The sequence below is a fragment of the Arachis ipaensis genome, chromosome B4, assembly GCF_059453495.1.
Source record: "Arachis ipaensis isolate K30076 ecotype BB chromosome B4, ASM5945349v1, whole genome shotgun sequence".
Lineage (NCBI taxonomy): Eukaryota > Viridiplantae > Streptophyta > Magnoliopsida > Fabales > Fabaceae > Arachis > Arachis ipaensis.
The window spans coordinates 135,138,178-135,152,414 of record NC_142439.1 but is presented as its reverse complement, the minus strand read 5'-3'; the positions used below and the strand labels follow the sequence as shown (position 1 = coordinate 135,152,414).

Sequence of the window (14,237 nt, the reverse complement as noted above, 5' to 3'; positions counted from 1 at the left end):
AAATAACGAATATGTTGATGAATATTCTGTTAAATCAAAAGTTATTTGAACGGTGAAAACTAAATTATAAAATTTAATTTTATTTAAGGACCAATTACAATCTTTTAAAATGTAAAAACTAATTTATAATTTTAATAAAAATACAGGTCCAATTGTCTAATTTAATCTATTTAATATTTGGTAAATTAAAAAACACTTGCATTCCACTCTCCTTGTAGCGCGTAACCATGGTCATGTCTTAGCGGTCTTTAACCAGTAACCACCTTAGATTCAATCATTCAAGACTTCAAGTCAACACAAACAAGACTTAACCGAGTCTCTCAAAAAAAAAAAAAAAAAAAGAAGAAACAAAAGCATCAGTGTATATCAGACAACATAGATCTTCCGTTCTCTGTTTAATACTTTTTTTTTTTTATTATTTTAATTTTTGAGTTTGCTAAATGACACATAATTCTCATTCTCCAACTTGTATTTTACCACATTCTCTCACTCTTACTCTCACTCTCACCAACAAAGATTTTTCACTAATATTTTATTTATTAATCCTCTAATACCCTTTTCCATCACTCTCACTTCCCACCATCTCTATTTCCATGATCTGAAAAACAATTGCCTCAAAATTGCACAACTATATGAAGTTAAAAACATGGCTTTCAATTTGATTCTATGGTATCAACCCAATTTGGTTCTTATTGTTTTTGTGCTCTTTTCATGCTCCTTTTGTGTGTTCTCTTCAACTGATGAAGCTGGTGGCAGTGGCGAAACCTTTACTGTTTCGAGCTTCAGCTACCCTGAGACTAGGCTCAGACCCTTTGATTTGCGTTATATCAGAGGTGAGTGAGTCAATTAGCATTTACCCTTTTGTTTTTATGATCATAATTTTGCTTTTTTTTTTTTTTCTTCTTCTTGTTCGTTTTGCAGTTTGAATTTTAGTGGGTCAGAATTGAAATGTAATATAAAGTTGAATTTGCAACTGTAGGAACCCAATTTTCCTCTATTCTCTCTTTCTGTTAGTTGATTCATCATGATCATTCTTCAGTGATCCCTTTTGTCTTCAATTTACCTATTCTGAAGAGTCTTATACAATTCTCTAATTGAATTTAATCATATTAAGCATGCCTGTTTTTCCATGTTACTGTACTAAGACAGTTAAGAATTATGGAGTTTAGCCTTAACTCATGAAAGTATTTTATCAATTTAGCCTTAACTGTTGACCAAAATTAATTTTGAAAAATAGGATGCAATATTATTTGTTTTGGAAGAACCAGTATTTCTCATTTGATCTATAATTTCTGGGGAATTGAAATGTACGTTTAAGATAGTATTACTTGAGAGTTTAAAGAGTGAGGAGTAACCTTTATTTTTTCTTCAATCCTTCTGATTTGGTGATTTAATTGGTATGTGATACATGCTGCAGTTGACTTGCCGCCATGGTTCTCTGTGCTGTCTATAGCATTGAACTCAAATGTAGACCTTGTAAGTATATTCAGTTCATACTTCTTTGTTGGTAGGAATGATGACTATTAATTGAATTCATTTCATGTTATTCTATTTTGATGTCTTGTCTTATGATGCCTCATATTGTATCGGTTAAAAGTTAAAATGAAATAGCTCTCTGATTATCATAGCTCTCTAAGATACCATCTTACTGTGTGATCGATGGGCTCAGGCATATTTTTTGCCTCTTTCATTTGTTCGTATGCACACTGTTTCAGGATATCTCAAGAATTGAAACGGCTTCACAAAGTATGTTGCCGATCATATGCTTTAGAGATGGAAGTCCTCCACTGCCAGATGCCTTAAACATATCAATGACGAATTCAGCAATCTCAGGTAGGCAACAAAATTGGTTACACTGTTTCTTAAAACCAGACTTCGAGAATGCAAATTCCATCTTAATTTCTCTCTACTCTGAACTTGTATACTTATTTTTAATAATTTTATGAGAAACTGAGAATTTTTCCTTCAGTGTATGGCGATTTCTTTGTTATTAAGTAATGAATGAATGATGAACTAGAAATGTATACTGTTTACTTTTTGGCCTATTGTCGCACACTTGCACATTGCTTTCAAATACTTTGACAGTAGTCCAGCACTTTTTGTATCTCAATCTGTGTTTACCTTCTCGAGCAAAAAGAAAATTAATGAACGACATCTCTTACCTGAACTTTGTGGCGTCAACGTTCCATTATGGTAATGTTTTTTTGTTCCTTTTTCCTTCAGGGATAAATGGTCTTGATGTAGAGCAGTGTTTTCCAATGCAGAAAAATATCACTATGACATTGACAAACAATCAGGTATTTTTGTAGCTCCATTTTACTTATAGCAATATCTTTGATCATAGTCATAGATGCTTATGATGATATCGAATTCCAATTGCTGAGGGGTTGCACTCCTAAAAGCTTAAGTTATTAAGGCACATCATTAGTTTTAAATCAAGTTTCCTGCATGCTCCTCAAACTTGACCTTGTTTGGCTTGAGGAATGGATAATTTGACTTTCATAAGGAAGTGGAGTAGGAATACTCAGCCTCCGAATTGCAGTCATATAGACACTTTAACTGTTAGGTGAAGGCATAAGATTAATTTTATATCTGTAACCCCATTTTATTAGTGGATAAGGGTTAGTTTGTAGGATTACTAGGTGTTCATAACACGCAGCAGAAGCAATAAAGTAATCCATAATGATCTAAATAAAACTTCAATATATATAGACCAAGTAAGCGGACAAGGTTCTTGTGGCGAAGAGAATTGATGATGATGAGCTCGTCCAAGGAGTCATGTGTGCTATAGATCTTGTCCCTCAAGAACTTCTTGGCAGCCACCTCAGTCTTGTCCTTAGGAAGTGTTCCTTTGTAAACAGCTATGGATAAGGATTAGTTTGCAAGGGAGTTACACTTTTCTTTTCATAATATTGATATATCATATGTCATATAATCATGCATGACAAATTATATTTCAGATATCTCCAGGTGTTTGGTACATTGGCCTTTTCAATGGCATTGGACCTACAAGGACACAGTCAAAGATGGTATGATTTATTTTCTAAGTGTCCCCTTACTACAATAAATTCTTTACATATTTTAATTCGACTCATTCTATTTCCCTTAGCTGGGGTTTTGATGCATTCCTTATGAAGAATTATGATCTCTGTCTGTAGATTATCCGAGGTCCGGCATACTCCTTCATTGCTAATATCAGTGTGGAAGCATGCGCAAATTCAATGATGAGGGGGAATTTCTGTAACAGTACAGTATATCCACTCTCATGCACATCTTCCGGTAACTATAATGCTTTGGCGGTTATGGCGAACACGGCAGTAATGGAGAATGTTGTGACCTGCAGGAGTAGTTTTAAAATGTTTTGTGGTCATGAAGGTGTACCAAACTTCTTCTCCTTGGATATAATGAATGTGGCAGAAGAACTTACCTTTACAGTAAAAGATGTCAGATTCAACACTACATCTTTGAATAGCAGTTCTGCTGCAAATGATGTTCATTTAATGTGTTTTGTTCGACACGGTGCAATGCCTTCGGCAACTTTGTATGATTATACCAGTGATTTAAATAAAGTTCCATTGGTTATACATTCTCCACTAATTGGTCGGTGGTACATTAGTATAGTACCTGTCAATCTTACGACGACTCGGGACAGCAATGCTGGAGTTTGCTATTCAATGGTGTCACATCTGCTTCAATGCCCTTTTGGGAAAGGTGGGCCAAATTGTACAATGAATAGCTACATGCTCCAGGTAGAGTTTGCAAGTGTCTCTCTTTGCCTCTGTTTTTGTTTTTGAGCTGTGTCACCTTGATTGTTATCTTTTGAAATGATAATAATAAACTTTTAGAACTCCTTGTGCTATACAATCAGTTCTATATCTTGATGCTTGAAGATAATTACACGCAGGAATGAGTTAATTGATGAGATGAGAATGGTTCTCTGCAGACATTTGTAAGGAGAGGTCCAACCCCGTTTGAATCGTACTACTTACCGGTCAGTGGCGGAGCATCACATGATTCGGCAAACTTCCCTCTCGAGCCACTTTTAAGCAACTCATCATACAATGGACAACCAGATAACATTTGGACTTTCTTTCTTTTGGACATACCTCGCGGTGGAGCCGGAGGAAATATTCATGTTCAGCTTTCCTCGGATGTCAAGATCAATTATGAAATATATGCTCGATTTGGTGGATTGCCGTCGCTTGTTAGCTGGGATTATTATTATGTGAACAAGACAAGGAGAAGTGATTCATCCATGTTTTTCAAGCTCTATGATTCAAGGGATGACAAGGCTGATTTTTATATTATGTATGCTAGAGAAGGAACTTGGGGATTTGGTCTAAGACATGTTAATACCAGCAATGATTCTTTAAAGGGGCCAACTATCATGTCAATTTCGCTTGAACGGTGCCCAAAGCATTGTTCCTCCCACGGCGAATGTAAATTCTCTTTTGATGCTAGCGGATTGACATCATACAGGTTTATTTAAGCCCTTCTCAATCTGTTTTTTCTTTAAATTGCTAAACTGAAACCATAAAATTCCTTGTAATGACCGAGACATTGTATCTTATGCATTTGTTCTCCAACTTACTAAGGAATTTACCATTCTACTTGTTTATTTTCTTGACTCAGCTTCTGCTCTTGTGATCGAAACCATGGAGGCTTTGACTGTAGCATTGAAATTGTAACTCATCAAGGTGCTTGCTTGTATCAAGGTTCAACTATTTGCATTTTCCTTTCCTTTCATTGTAGTGTTATTTTTTATCTGATTCCATGGCTATCGTTTCTGTAGGACATGTTCGACAATCAATTTTTCTCATTGTCTCGAATGCTGCAGCCATACTTCCTGCCTATTGGGCCCTTAGGAAGAAGGTTGTTCTTTCCCATACTCTTGTCAACTCTTTCTTTTCTCCTTCTAGTTTAGATTAACACACAGTTCATAAATAAAAAAAAAAAAAATTAAAATTAAAGGTTTGACGACTTTGTTCAGTTAGCAATGCTAAAGAACGTCATCAAATCTTTTTGTTCAGTTACATGTTGAGGACAAAGCACTCCTTTTATTTGTGTTGACACGGTGATTTTCTTTTAATTTGAGGATGATTTAAATAAGCAACAAAACAGGTTATTCATTATTATATAGACTTCTGTGTGTTACGAAATCAATAACTTGTTTATGCAGGCATTAGCAGAATGGGTTTTATTCACATCCAGTGGAATTTCAAGTGGACTATATCATGCATGTGATGTTGGTACCTGGTGTGCATTAAGCTATAATGTCCTACAGGTTAGGACTCTGCTGCCAATATTCCTTTGATTCTTTCCGAAAATATATAAAAAGAAAGCTTTTGAAAATGAGACTGGTGCACTGCTCACATTATTGGTACAAGCATCAATAACCTCTTGATTTTCTTAGAAATTTAGTTGTTTTAAGCAATCTGTGTCTCGTTTGGTCTTGAGCCGTTGGAGTCACTTGTAGTTTCCAAATAGGTAATGAATTACCTGGCTTCTGGCTTTACCTCAATGATGTTATCCGTAGATCAAATTATTTTTTCGAATGGATTTGAACTAATCCTTGATGGACTAACTTTCGCTTTACTCGTGTCAGTTCATGGACTTTTGGCTCTCCTTCATGGCTGTGATTAGCACTTTTCTTTATCTTGCTACCATTGATGAAGTATTTAAGAGAGCAATCCACACAGTTATTGCTATCCTTACAGCCCTATTGGCAGCAACAAAAGCAACCAGGTATTTGAACTAGTGGAATAAGAACATGAGAACACGTGCACGCAAAACCCGCTCCCGTTAAAGATGCTTTGCCTTTTTTGTGCTTACTATGTGGAATGATGCAGGTCTTCCAATATTCTTGTTGTTATTGTGATTGGTGCTCTTGGTCTTCTTATTGGATGGTTGATAGAGATCTCAACAAAGTATAGATCCCTTTCAATTCCAGTTCGATTCCCATTGAATTTACATCTCAGGTGAGTCTCCATACTTTGGATAGTAGATTTGTTTCGCGTGCAATTGCTTGGTGCTCAAGGCATGTTTCCCATTAACAAATAATATATCCCATTGCTTCTATTCGGCTTCGTATTCATGAGTGATCACAGATGCGTTTAACTGTTCACCTTGTGTGTGCTTTAAGATTAACATGTGAACATCTTGTGCCGACGGTTGATGAGATTTACTTGTGACTAGAAGAGTACTAATGATGAATTTTCACTGCAGTTTTCAAACCATAAAGACATGGATCATTAGTCTTGTCAGGACACTTCTGAGACGGTACAATTTGGCGTATGCTATGGCCGGTTTTGCTGCATTGGCCATGGCAGCAGTAAGCTGGACACTTGAAACTAGTGAAAACTACTGGTTCTGGCATAGGTATATCAGACTTCAATTTTTATGCACTGTCAACGTAAAACTCTTTTATACTAACATCCAATCAAGTACTATCACATAGATAAAATTTCCTTTTTTAGATAGTTGGCATAGAAACAATTGATCAGATGTCAGTGTAAAAGAGTTTTATACTAACAGTGCATAGAAACTACAACAATAATCTCAACATGTGTTATTTCTTTCTTTCTATCTTCTCTATCTCATGTGTTGCACTCTTTTGAAATGTTTACAGCTTTTGGCATATTACAATATATACATCTTCTTTCTTCTTCCTTTGTTCAAAGGCAAATATTGTGGATAGTGAGAATCATCTACCAGCAAATGGAAACTATGAGCTGACTCATCAGAATTCGCTTCCAAGAAGTGGTTAGAATAACGTATAATCCCTCCGTCCATGAATAATTGTCAGCATTGATAAATTATACATCGGAAAGTTAATATATCTGGTGGTACCTGGAGTCCAGATACATTAACATTTCGATGTACCAAATTTATCAATATAACAGTTATTCTTAAACGGAGAGAGTATGGGATAGTTGTGTAGAAAAGAGAATAAGGTGATCTTTTAAGATCTTAGTATTTTTGTGTTAAGGTGAGTTGGTGGCACAAAAATTTGTGGCTGCCTCTATTAGATAAGAGGAATATATATATATATAGCTGCTGACTTGAAATCATTCTAGGAGTGTGACTTGTGAGTTCTGAGGCCAATAACAGTGATTAAAGCAAAGAAAAGTGTCATGTAAATTCTCTTCAGCATAAGGTTTGTTTTCTATCATTCTTTTATAGGATATAATACAAGCAAGGGATAATTTTTTGTAAAATGGGATTTGTTCATATGATGTGATTATTATTCAGGACATAAATTGTCTTTGAATTGTATAAGATTAAAGCAATTGTGTAAGAGGTGTAGTATGAAACTTCATGCTAAGTGTCTCAATCAACTAGTGTTCTATGTGTTCTATTTAACTCTTCACTAAATGTTTATAATAATGTTATTATATCTCAGCTTAGTTAGAATGTAAGGCTCTCAAATATGAAATATTCAACTTGATATTAAGATGTGCGCAATCAGTTGAGATAATTTTCAAAAGAAGTATTAGATTACTTTTAATGTCAAATTTAATTGAGATAGGGAGGGAAATTATTTTTGTAAATTACAAATTAGTTTTCATATTCTTTGAATACATTAAATGTAAAATTTGGGAAAATATTATTTTAGTCCCAATTATTTGGAATAAACATCAATGTCGTTGTTAACTTTTTTTTTCCGTCTTATTTCAAATTATTTGAAACCTGACTTAATATTATTATCCTTACAGTTAAATGCAAAATAACTACCAATGTATTTTGTGAACAAACTTTAATGATATAAGTACTAGTGTATTAACAGGTACAAATTTGACTATTAATTTATTTTTATTTATTAAATATATACAAGATAATAAATTTGAGATTACTATATATAGCTAAGGTGTTTTATGTTCAAATTTTAGAAATTATAAAAAACTATTTTTTTATGAATATATATGTCAAAGAATATTTTAGAAACAAAATTATATGCACCAAAACCTTATCAATTCCCATAATATAAGGTAAATATAATTGTGTGAACAAATTCAAAAAAATTAATTTAAATTTATATAGTTTTAAAAAAATTAAAGTAAAAAAATTAAATGATAAAAATTGAGAATATTATAGATTTCTTCTCCTCTTTTCATCGTGTTACTATCTTAGGAAAAATTTAAGTTCTTCCATGGATTACAACGTGTTCACTACAATGTTATAGTCTTTAAAAAACTCTAATTAGAAATAGAAACAGACCAACCAAATCCATGGGCGTTGAACAACTTTCTTATCAACCAATTATATTGCTCACCCTCCAAATTCCAAATAAAAAAGCTGCCTAATAAATTCTTTAACAGTAAAATATTTGCTTAAGTATTATATTACTTAGTGAAAAATGATACTAAATTTGCTTCTAACTTGTGACAAAATTAAATGCTTCCTCAAATATTTAAATACAGCCAAAAGCAACAAAATACATTTCATATTTATGAATGAATGAGTTTATTATCGTCAATATTATAAAAAATTAAATAAATCTAACTTATTCCAAAAATTAGCTCAAGAGGTAAGGAACTAAGGATTGTCTCATATTTATAAAAATTATCAGACTTTTAATTTTAGACAATGTAAAACATAATAAATATGATATGTGATATAAGAATATTTTTTAGAGAAGTTGTCAAACAAATAAAATGAATTAATAAGAAAAGTATATTCATGACAAGGACAAATAATATTACTCTACCAAATAAAATATGTTTTTCAATTTATTTGAATTCTATATTCACATTTTTATTAATGTTTGGCCAGCAGCTAAAAATGTTGAAATATTAAAAGAGTTGACTTTAATGATAACTCCTTCATTTGCAAAGAAATGGAAAAATCATGGCCGCATAAGAGATGCACCTATATAACAAGAAGAGTGCTTTTAACAAAAAGTAGCCATAAACAGAATTAGAATGTTATTTAATATTTAATTTGAAAATGATAGACACAAAAGTCTTATGGAAAATTACACCATGGCATAAATAAGTGGTTGAGATTTTTGTGTCGAGGTGTAATATATTCGATACAGAGGCCAGACCTTACTGAAATTTGTAGATTCTACGAGAAGCATTTTTTAAAAGATTTATTTGGTCAGCTATGTACTCAAAATAATAATAATAATAATAATAATAATAATAATAATTTATTATTTGCACATTCATTAATTGTTACATTTAATATGATAAAACGCGTAAAATAATGATATAGAATAATGAGGGGGAAAACAGAGAAATGATTAGGACATCATATTGAAAGTTACATTCATTGTTACTAGTTAATTAAACAAGAACATAGTATTCTTTTTTTTTTTAAAAGAAAAACTAATATTATTACAATGGCATGCTTATATTTCAAAATAGTGTCTAATAAAAGGATAAAACACTATTTATTTTGCTTATGTAAAGATATATAATTGAATTTTTATGTAAAATTTCAATTATTAAGTTGTTATTTTTTGGCAAAACTAATAAGACTATTAGTTACTGTTAAGGGGTACTGAAAAAAGCAGATGAAAAATTGAACATAAGATTATAAATTCAAACAAGATGTTTAGAAGATTAACCACCACAAATTGCAGGCTGAATTGGAGTTTATTTATTTGTTTATTATTTATTTTATTGATGAATGATGATGAAAGACACTCCACTTCGTGAATTTCTTAGAGTTTTATCTGAAATACATAATCCATTTATTATTTATTTATTCATGTATTGATAGTATGTGACAATTATGTAACTCAATCTGATACAATGTTAATGTACTTTACCTTGTAACTGTGTACTGAGTGAATGTGAAGAGAACAAAACAAACAAGTGTATACAAAGAGAAGAAAGATACACAGAAAAAAAGCCACCTTTCTCAACCTTCCAACCTCAACCCTTTTTTCCTGCTACCCAATTCCTCTCACCTTTCTCTCCTTCCCTTCCCTTCCCTTCCCTTCCAAAAGGGTAAGCTTCTTTTCTTTTGGTGCTTTCTATATCAATTTTTTTGGCCACCCCTTTTCACTTTTGACAGTTTTTTTTATTCATGGAGTGTGTGTAACTGCTGGCCACAAACCACTTGTTTGTTTGTTTGTTTGCTTCTTTTACTTTTTGGTGTGTAAATGGGGTTTCATTCTTGAATTGATTGTGGTGGTTCATGGATTCTAACCTATTTCTTGCTCTGTGAAAAGGGGTGGTTTTTTTGGGGGTTTGTGTGGTGTTTTGCTCTGTTTTATATTTGTCTGAAGGTGAATTTTGGGTGCTGCTATTCTTTGATTGCTTCTATATACTCTTTTTCTTTTCATGTTATTTGGTTTAATACTTTAATTGACCCTGTGGGTTGTTTTGTTGTTTCTAAAGTTTTAGTTTTGGTTGGAATTTACATGCCAATCATAGGAATCTGTAACTGGGATGAGGATTGAAGCTGTTGGATAAGGAATTTGTATCTCTAGCAACTCTGTGATGATGTGTATATGTATGAATGAATAATTTCTATGGAAGTCCTCTGATTAGTTTAAGTGTCACAGATTTTGAAGAAACCACTCATCTGAAACTGCTGATTAAAATTCTGTTTATTAAATTTGAGGTCATTGATTTTCTTGTCAACAGTTCAGATGCTGCACTTTACTCTCTAAAGAATAATCTGTTCTTTAAAGGAGCCAAAACCGAAATGATTACACTGTGTTTGTTTCTGCAGTGTTTATGCTTATCATTGATGTTATTGTGTCTTTATGAAAAGTATGAGTTCATTTCTGTTGTTAATTCACCTTGAATACCATTTTTGGATTGTTATATCAAAACCTTATGTATAAAGTTTGGTGAACTCTGATCGATCTCCGTTTGATGCGACGTAGCAGAAGAGAATGAGGCAATCAAAAGTAGTTTTGATTAAATATTAGAAACAAGGACTGGAAAATGGGAGGTTGCTGTTGTTCTGCCAGAAAACCTCATCTGCATGGAACACCAGTTTATTACTATGTTAGTAATTTTCGCCCTTTTCTTACAGGATTCGTAGTGTATGTAGCTCATATGGTATCTGATCTAGTAATGTTGCTTTTAGCATGCAGCTTATTTCCTTATACGCTTTTGGCCGATTACGGAAGTAAATTTATGATGATAAATAGTGTTTACATTGATAGTTTGATGCTACTCATCTCATCTAGATTGCACTATCCTTTAAGTTTTTTGTTCTTTCTCTTAGTTATTTGTCCCCTTTTTAAAAAATTAAAAATAAAAAATCCTCTTAAGCAACCAACATGTAGTCATGAAAAGAATTCCGAACTTAATCATGCTTACCTTCATTGTTGTTTTGATCAGTAAGCTTTTTCCAAGGGAACTGATTGGCATGCTATAGCTGCACCCTTGCATCAAATAATGTACGGTTCTGCTATTAAGTTATTCTTCGCTTGCAGTTTCGTCTCCAAAATTCAGTTATTGCACAAATTAGTCCATGAATTTGTAAAACTCTATTAACTCAATTCTTTCTATATCTCAATTTAGTCCCTTAGAGCGACCGAGTTGATACGAGTTTTGTCAATTCATGGACTAACTCGTACAATGATTAATTTCAAGGTGTAAATTGTAAGTAGAGAATAAATTTTAGGGGCTAATACCCCCATACAAGAATCATTATTTTCACTAGCTATTGATGTATTTTGTTAGATTAATAGGTTGGTTTGAGTTTATGATTTGAAACTACTGTATTTAAAAGAATCACTATTTTGTTCTTTCTATATCTCTATTCTAGTATTTGCTTGGAGTTTATGATTTGAAACTGAAAAACTACCATTTTCAGTGCCCGCCAACTTTGGAGGAGCGCGAGTTGTTAACCTCTAATGATGCTTCTGCTGCTTCACTCACTGCTGGATTGCTGATTGGCTTAAACCTGGATGCGTCCACACCCGATACTTTCCAGCCGCCTCCTGCGCCTCTGCCTTATGATGTGGTCTTTGGAGGTTCTGCATCAACAGATTCTGAGTCTGGTAGAGAAACCGTTAGTGGTAGTAGTTTCGAGACTTTAATTGCACGAGAAGATCTCGAAGAAGCAGAAAGTAAAGTTAAAGCTCAAGAAAATTCTGAGCCTATATCTCCCAAGAAGGCAGAGCTATTAAAATCAAATCAGACTCAAGTATTACTGACAGAAGAAGAGGATGTTTGTCCAATTTGTCTCGAAGGTATGGTCGGAAACTTGATGGAAAGTTAATCATTCTAAGCTATATTTTCCTTGTTTAGGCCATGAAAATCAGAAGGAAAAGTTCTCTTGCTTTGACAATGAAACAAGCACACGCATGCGCACCCGCATAAACCAATAATTTGCTTGTCTTTTTTCCCTTTTCTGGCACTTTTAATGCAGAATATGATGTTGAGAATCCCAAAAATCTGACGAAATGCGAGCACCACTTTCACCTGTCTTGCATTCTTGAGTGGATGGAAAGAAGTGACTCCTGCCCGATATGCGATCAGGTTAGTTTTTTGTGTCAATTTCATATGTTCATGACAAGGAATGTTTCCAGGCTGATTTCCCACAAATGCAATAATCATGCTAAGTGCTCTTTAAGGTAGCGATTGTTTTGAGGTACTGGAATGGAGACTGGGACTCAGTATCATATTTGTTGGCCTGGTACTAAAATTTCTCTCTCCGTCTTCAAAATTTCAGTATTTCAGTACCTCTAAAAAGTGAGGATACAGGAAACTGAAACTTTTGGGGACGGAGACCGAAACTTTAATAGCATTTTATACCTAAAATACCCTTATTTCAATTAATTAATTTCAACTTTACCCTTTGTGCACATTAAATTGGAGTTTCATTCTTATTTAAGTCTCTATCTCCCACTTTACACCAAACATAATACTGAAATTTATTATAGTCTCTGTCTCTCAGTCTCAATCTCACTCTGTCTCTCTTCCAAACGCTACTTAATAGTTTTGTCTTACAAAATATATGGTTTCAAAGAATGAAGAAATGAAGTAGTTCCGCAACACTCTTTATGATATTTCCAACTAGTTGCTATTGTTTGTTGTGTTGATCGTAAAATAGTTATCCCTCCTTTCTACAAAGAAAAAGTATATTGAACCAACTTTTAGTTAGCTAATACTAGCCAATTTTAGAATTTAGGATTTATAATTTAGGATGCAGGGTTAAAGATTTATGATTTAGTGTCTCGAATTGAAGATAAGTAAAATATTTTAAAAAATTTGGCTAATATTGGCCAAAAAAGGTTAGTTACCTAACATTACTCTTCCACAAAATGGCACTTTGGAAATTTGGGTACAAATTGTATTTAGATATTTTGTATCCGAACACATTAATTTACAAATGTACCTCAGGTATTGTGAAACGAAGAGGGTATACTTTTGTCATCAACCAGTTATGATTTGGTGCGAAATGATCATATTCTTCCATGTTACAGGAAATGATATTTTGATGAGACGCACACGGGAATTAATTGTTTCAATTTTAAAGATCAAAACTTGCTAAATCCGAGGAAGATAGACGAGTTCATGGCTAGGTGATGGTAGATACAGATTCAATTTCAATTTACCATGCTTTGACAGAAGACATTACTTTAGTTAGTAGGCCATCATGAGAAAAATGAGGTTCAGAAAGAATTAAAAGCAATTCCTTTAGGTATGGAAGTTGCATATTATTATTATTAGGTAGTGAAAGAATGAAGCAATGCTCAAGATTCCAAGGTAAATGTTTAAGTGATGGCTGCTTTTTGTGTTTAAGAATTCATAAGTATTTATTTATTTTCTCTTTGGTGTTTTATTTTTGGGGAAAAAATATGCATGTTGGTTTTGTAAACCTGTCTCCGTACATTTACATTTTCGTGTATATATCTCGGTGGATATTGAATATTTTCTTGTATACATAAGTCCCTTTTCCCGTAATTAGAGAGTAAGAATGAACTTCTCTCTCTCTTTCTCATTATTATTATTATTATTATTATGCAATTTTTGTTATTGCGCTCCAATTAGGGCTGCACACGGATAGGATCGGATATAGCCTAAAATTCTATCTGATCCGCACGGCACTCATCGGAGTGGATCGCATCGGATCGGATATCGGGTATATCCGCATAATTAAAAAAAATGTTTTCAAATTCCATTTGGCTATTTTTACAAAAAGAAATTTATTTTTCACCTGTTTAAACATATTTAATTCTAAAATATTATCAATAAAAGTTCTCTTGAATAATAAAAAAAAAATAATAACACAAAATTTAAGTTTAATTATTCTAAGTCGAA

At 33.0% G+C, this 14,237-nt stretch overlaps 2 protein-coding genes across 4 annotated transcripts; both read left to right on the top strand.

Annotated features, from left to right (window-relative positions):
* Positions 1-393: 393 nt before the first annotated feature.
* On the top strand, positions 394-7,324 carry LOC107635088 (uncharacterized). 2 transcript variants are annotated; one of them, XM_016338452.3, is made up of 14 exons: positions 394-833; positions 1,418-1,476; positions 1,716-1,833; positions 2,224-2,297; positions 2,961-3,029; positions 3,159-3,749; positions 3,944-4,479; positions 4,633-4,697; positions 4,793-4,872; positions 5,180-5,284; positions 5,606-5,745; positions 5,850-5,978; positions 6,226-6,378; positions 6,629-7,324. In XM_016338452.3, the coding sequence occupies exons 1-14, from the start codon at positions 647-649 to the stop codon at positions 6,765-6,767; spliced, it is 2,445 nt and encodes an 814-aa protein (XP_016193938.1). In that variant the 5' UTR covers positions 394-646; the 3' UTR covers positions 6,768-7,324. The 2 variants fall into 2 exon arrangements, with proteins under 2 accessions (XP_016193938.1, XP_016193937.1); XM_016338451.3 differs by having other exon boundaries at positions 477-833; positions 4,633-4,715.
* A 2,460-nt stretch (positions 7,325-9,784) lies between these two features.
* LOC107635089 (putative E3 ubiquitin-protein ligase RHB1A) lies at positions 9,785-13,880 on the top strand. Of its 2 annotated transcripts, none has more exons than XM_021121839.2 (5): positions 9,785-9,956; positions 10,844-10,967; positions 11,785-12,163; positions 12,343-12,452; positions 13,400-13,880. In XM_021121839.2, the coding sequence occupies exons 2-5, from the start codon at positions 10,905-10,907 to the stop codon at positions 13,412-13,414; spliced, it is 567 nt and encodes a 188-aa protein (XP_020977498.1). In that variant the 5' UTR covers positions 9,785-9,956; positions 10,844-10,904; the 3' UTR covers positions 13,415-13,880. The 2 variants fall into 2 exon arrangements, with proteins under 2 accessions (XP_020977498.1, XP_016193939.1); XM_016338453.3 differs by having other exon boundaries at positions 9,786-9,956; positions 10,847-10,967.
* The last annotated feature ends 357 nt before the right edge of the window (positions 13,881-14,237 follow it).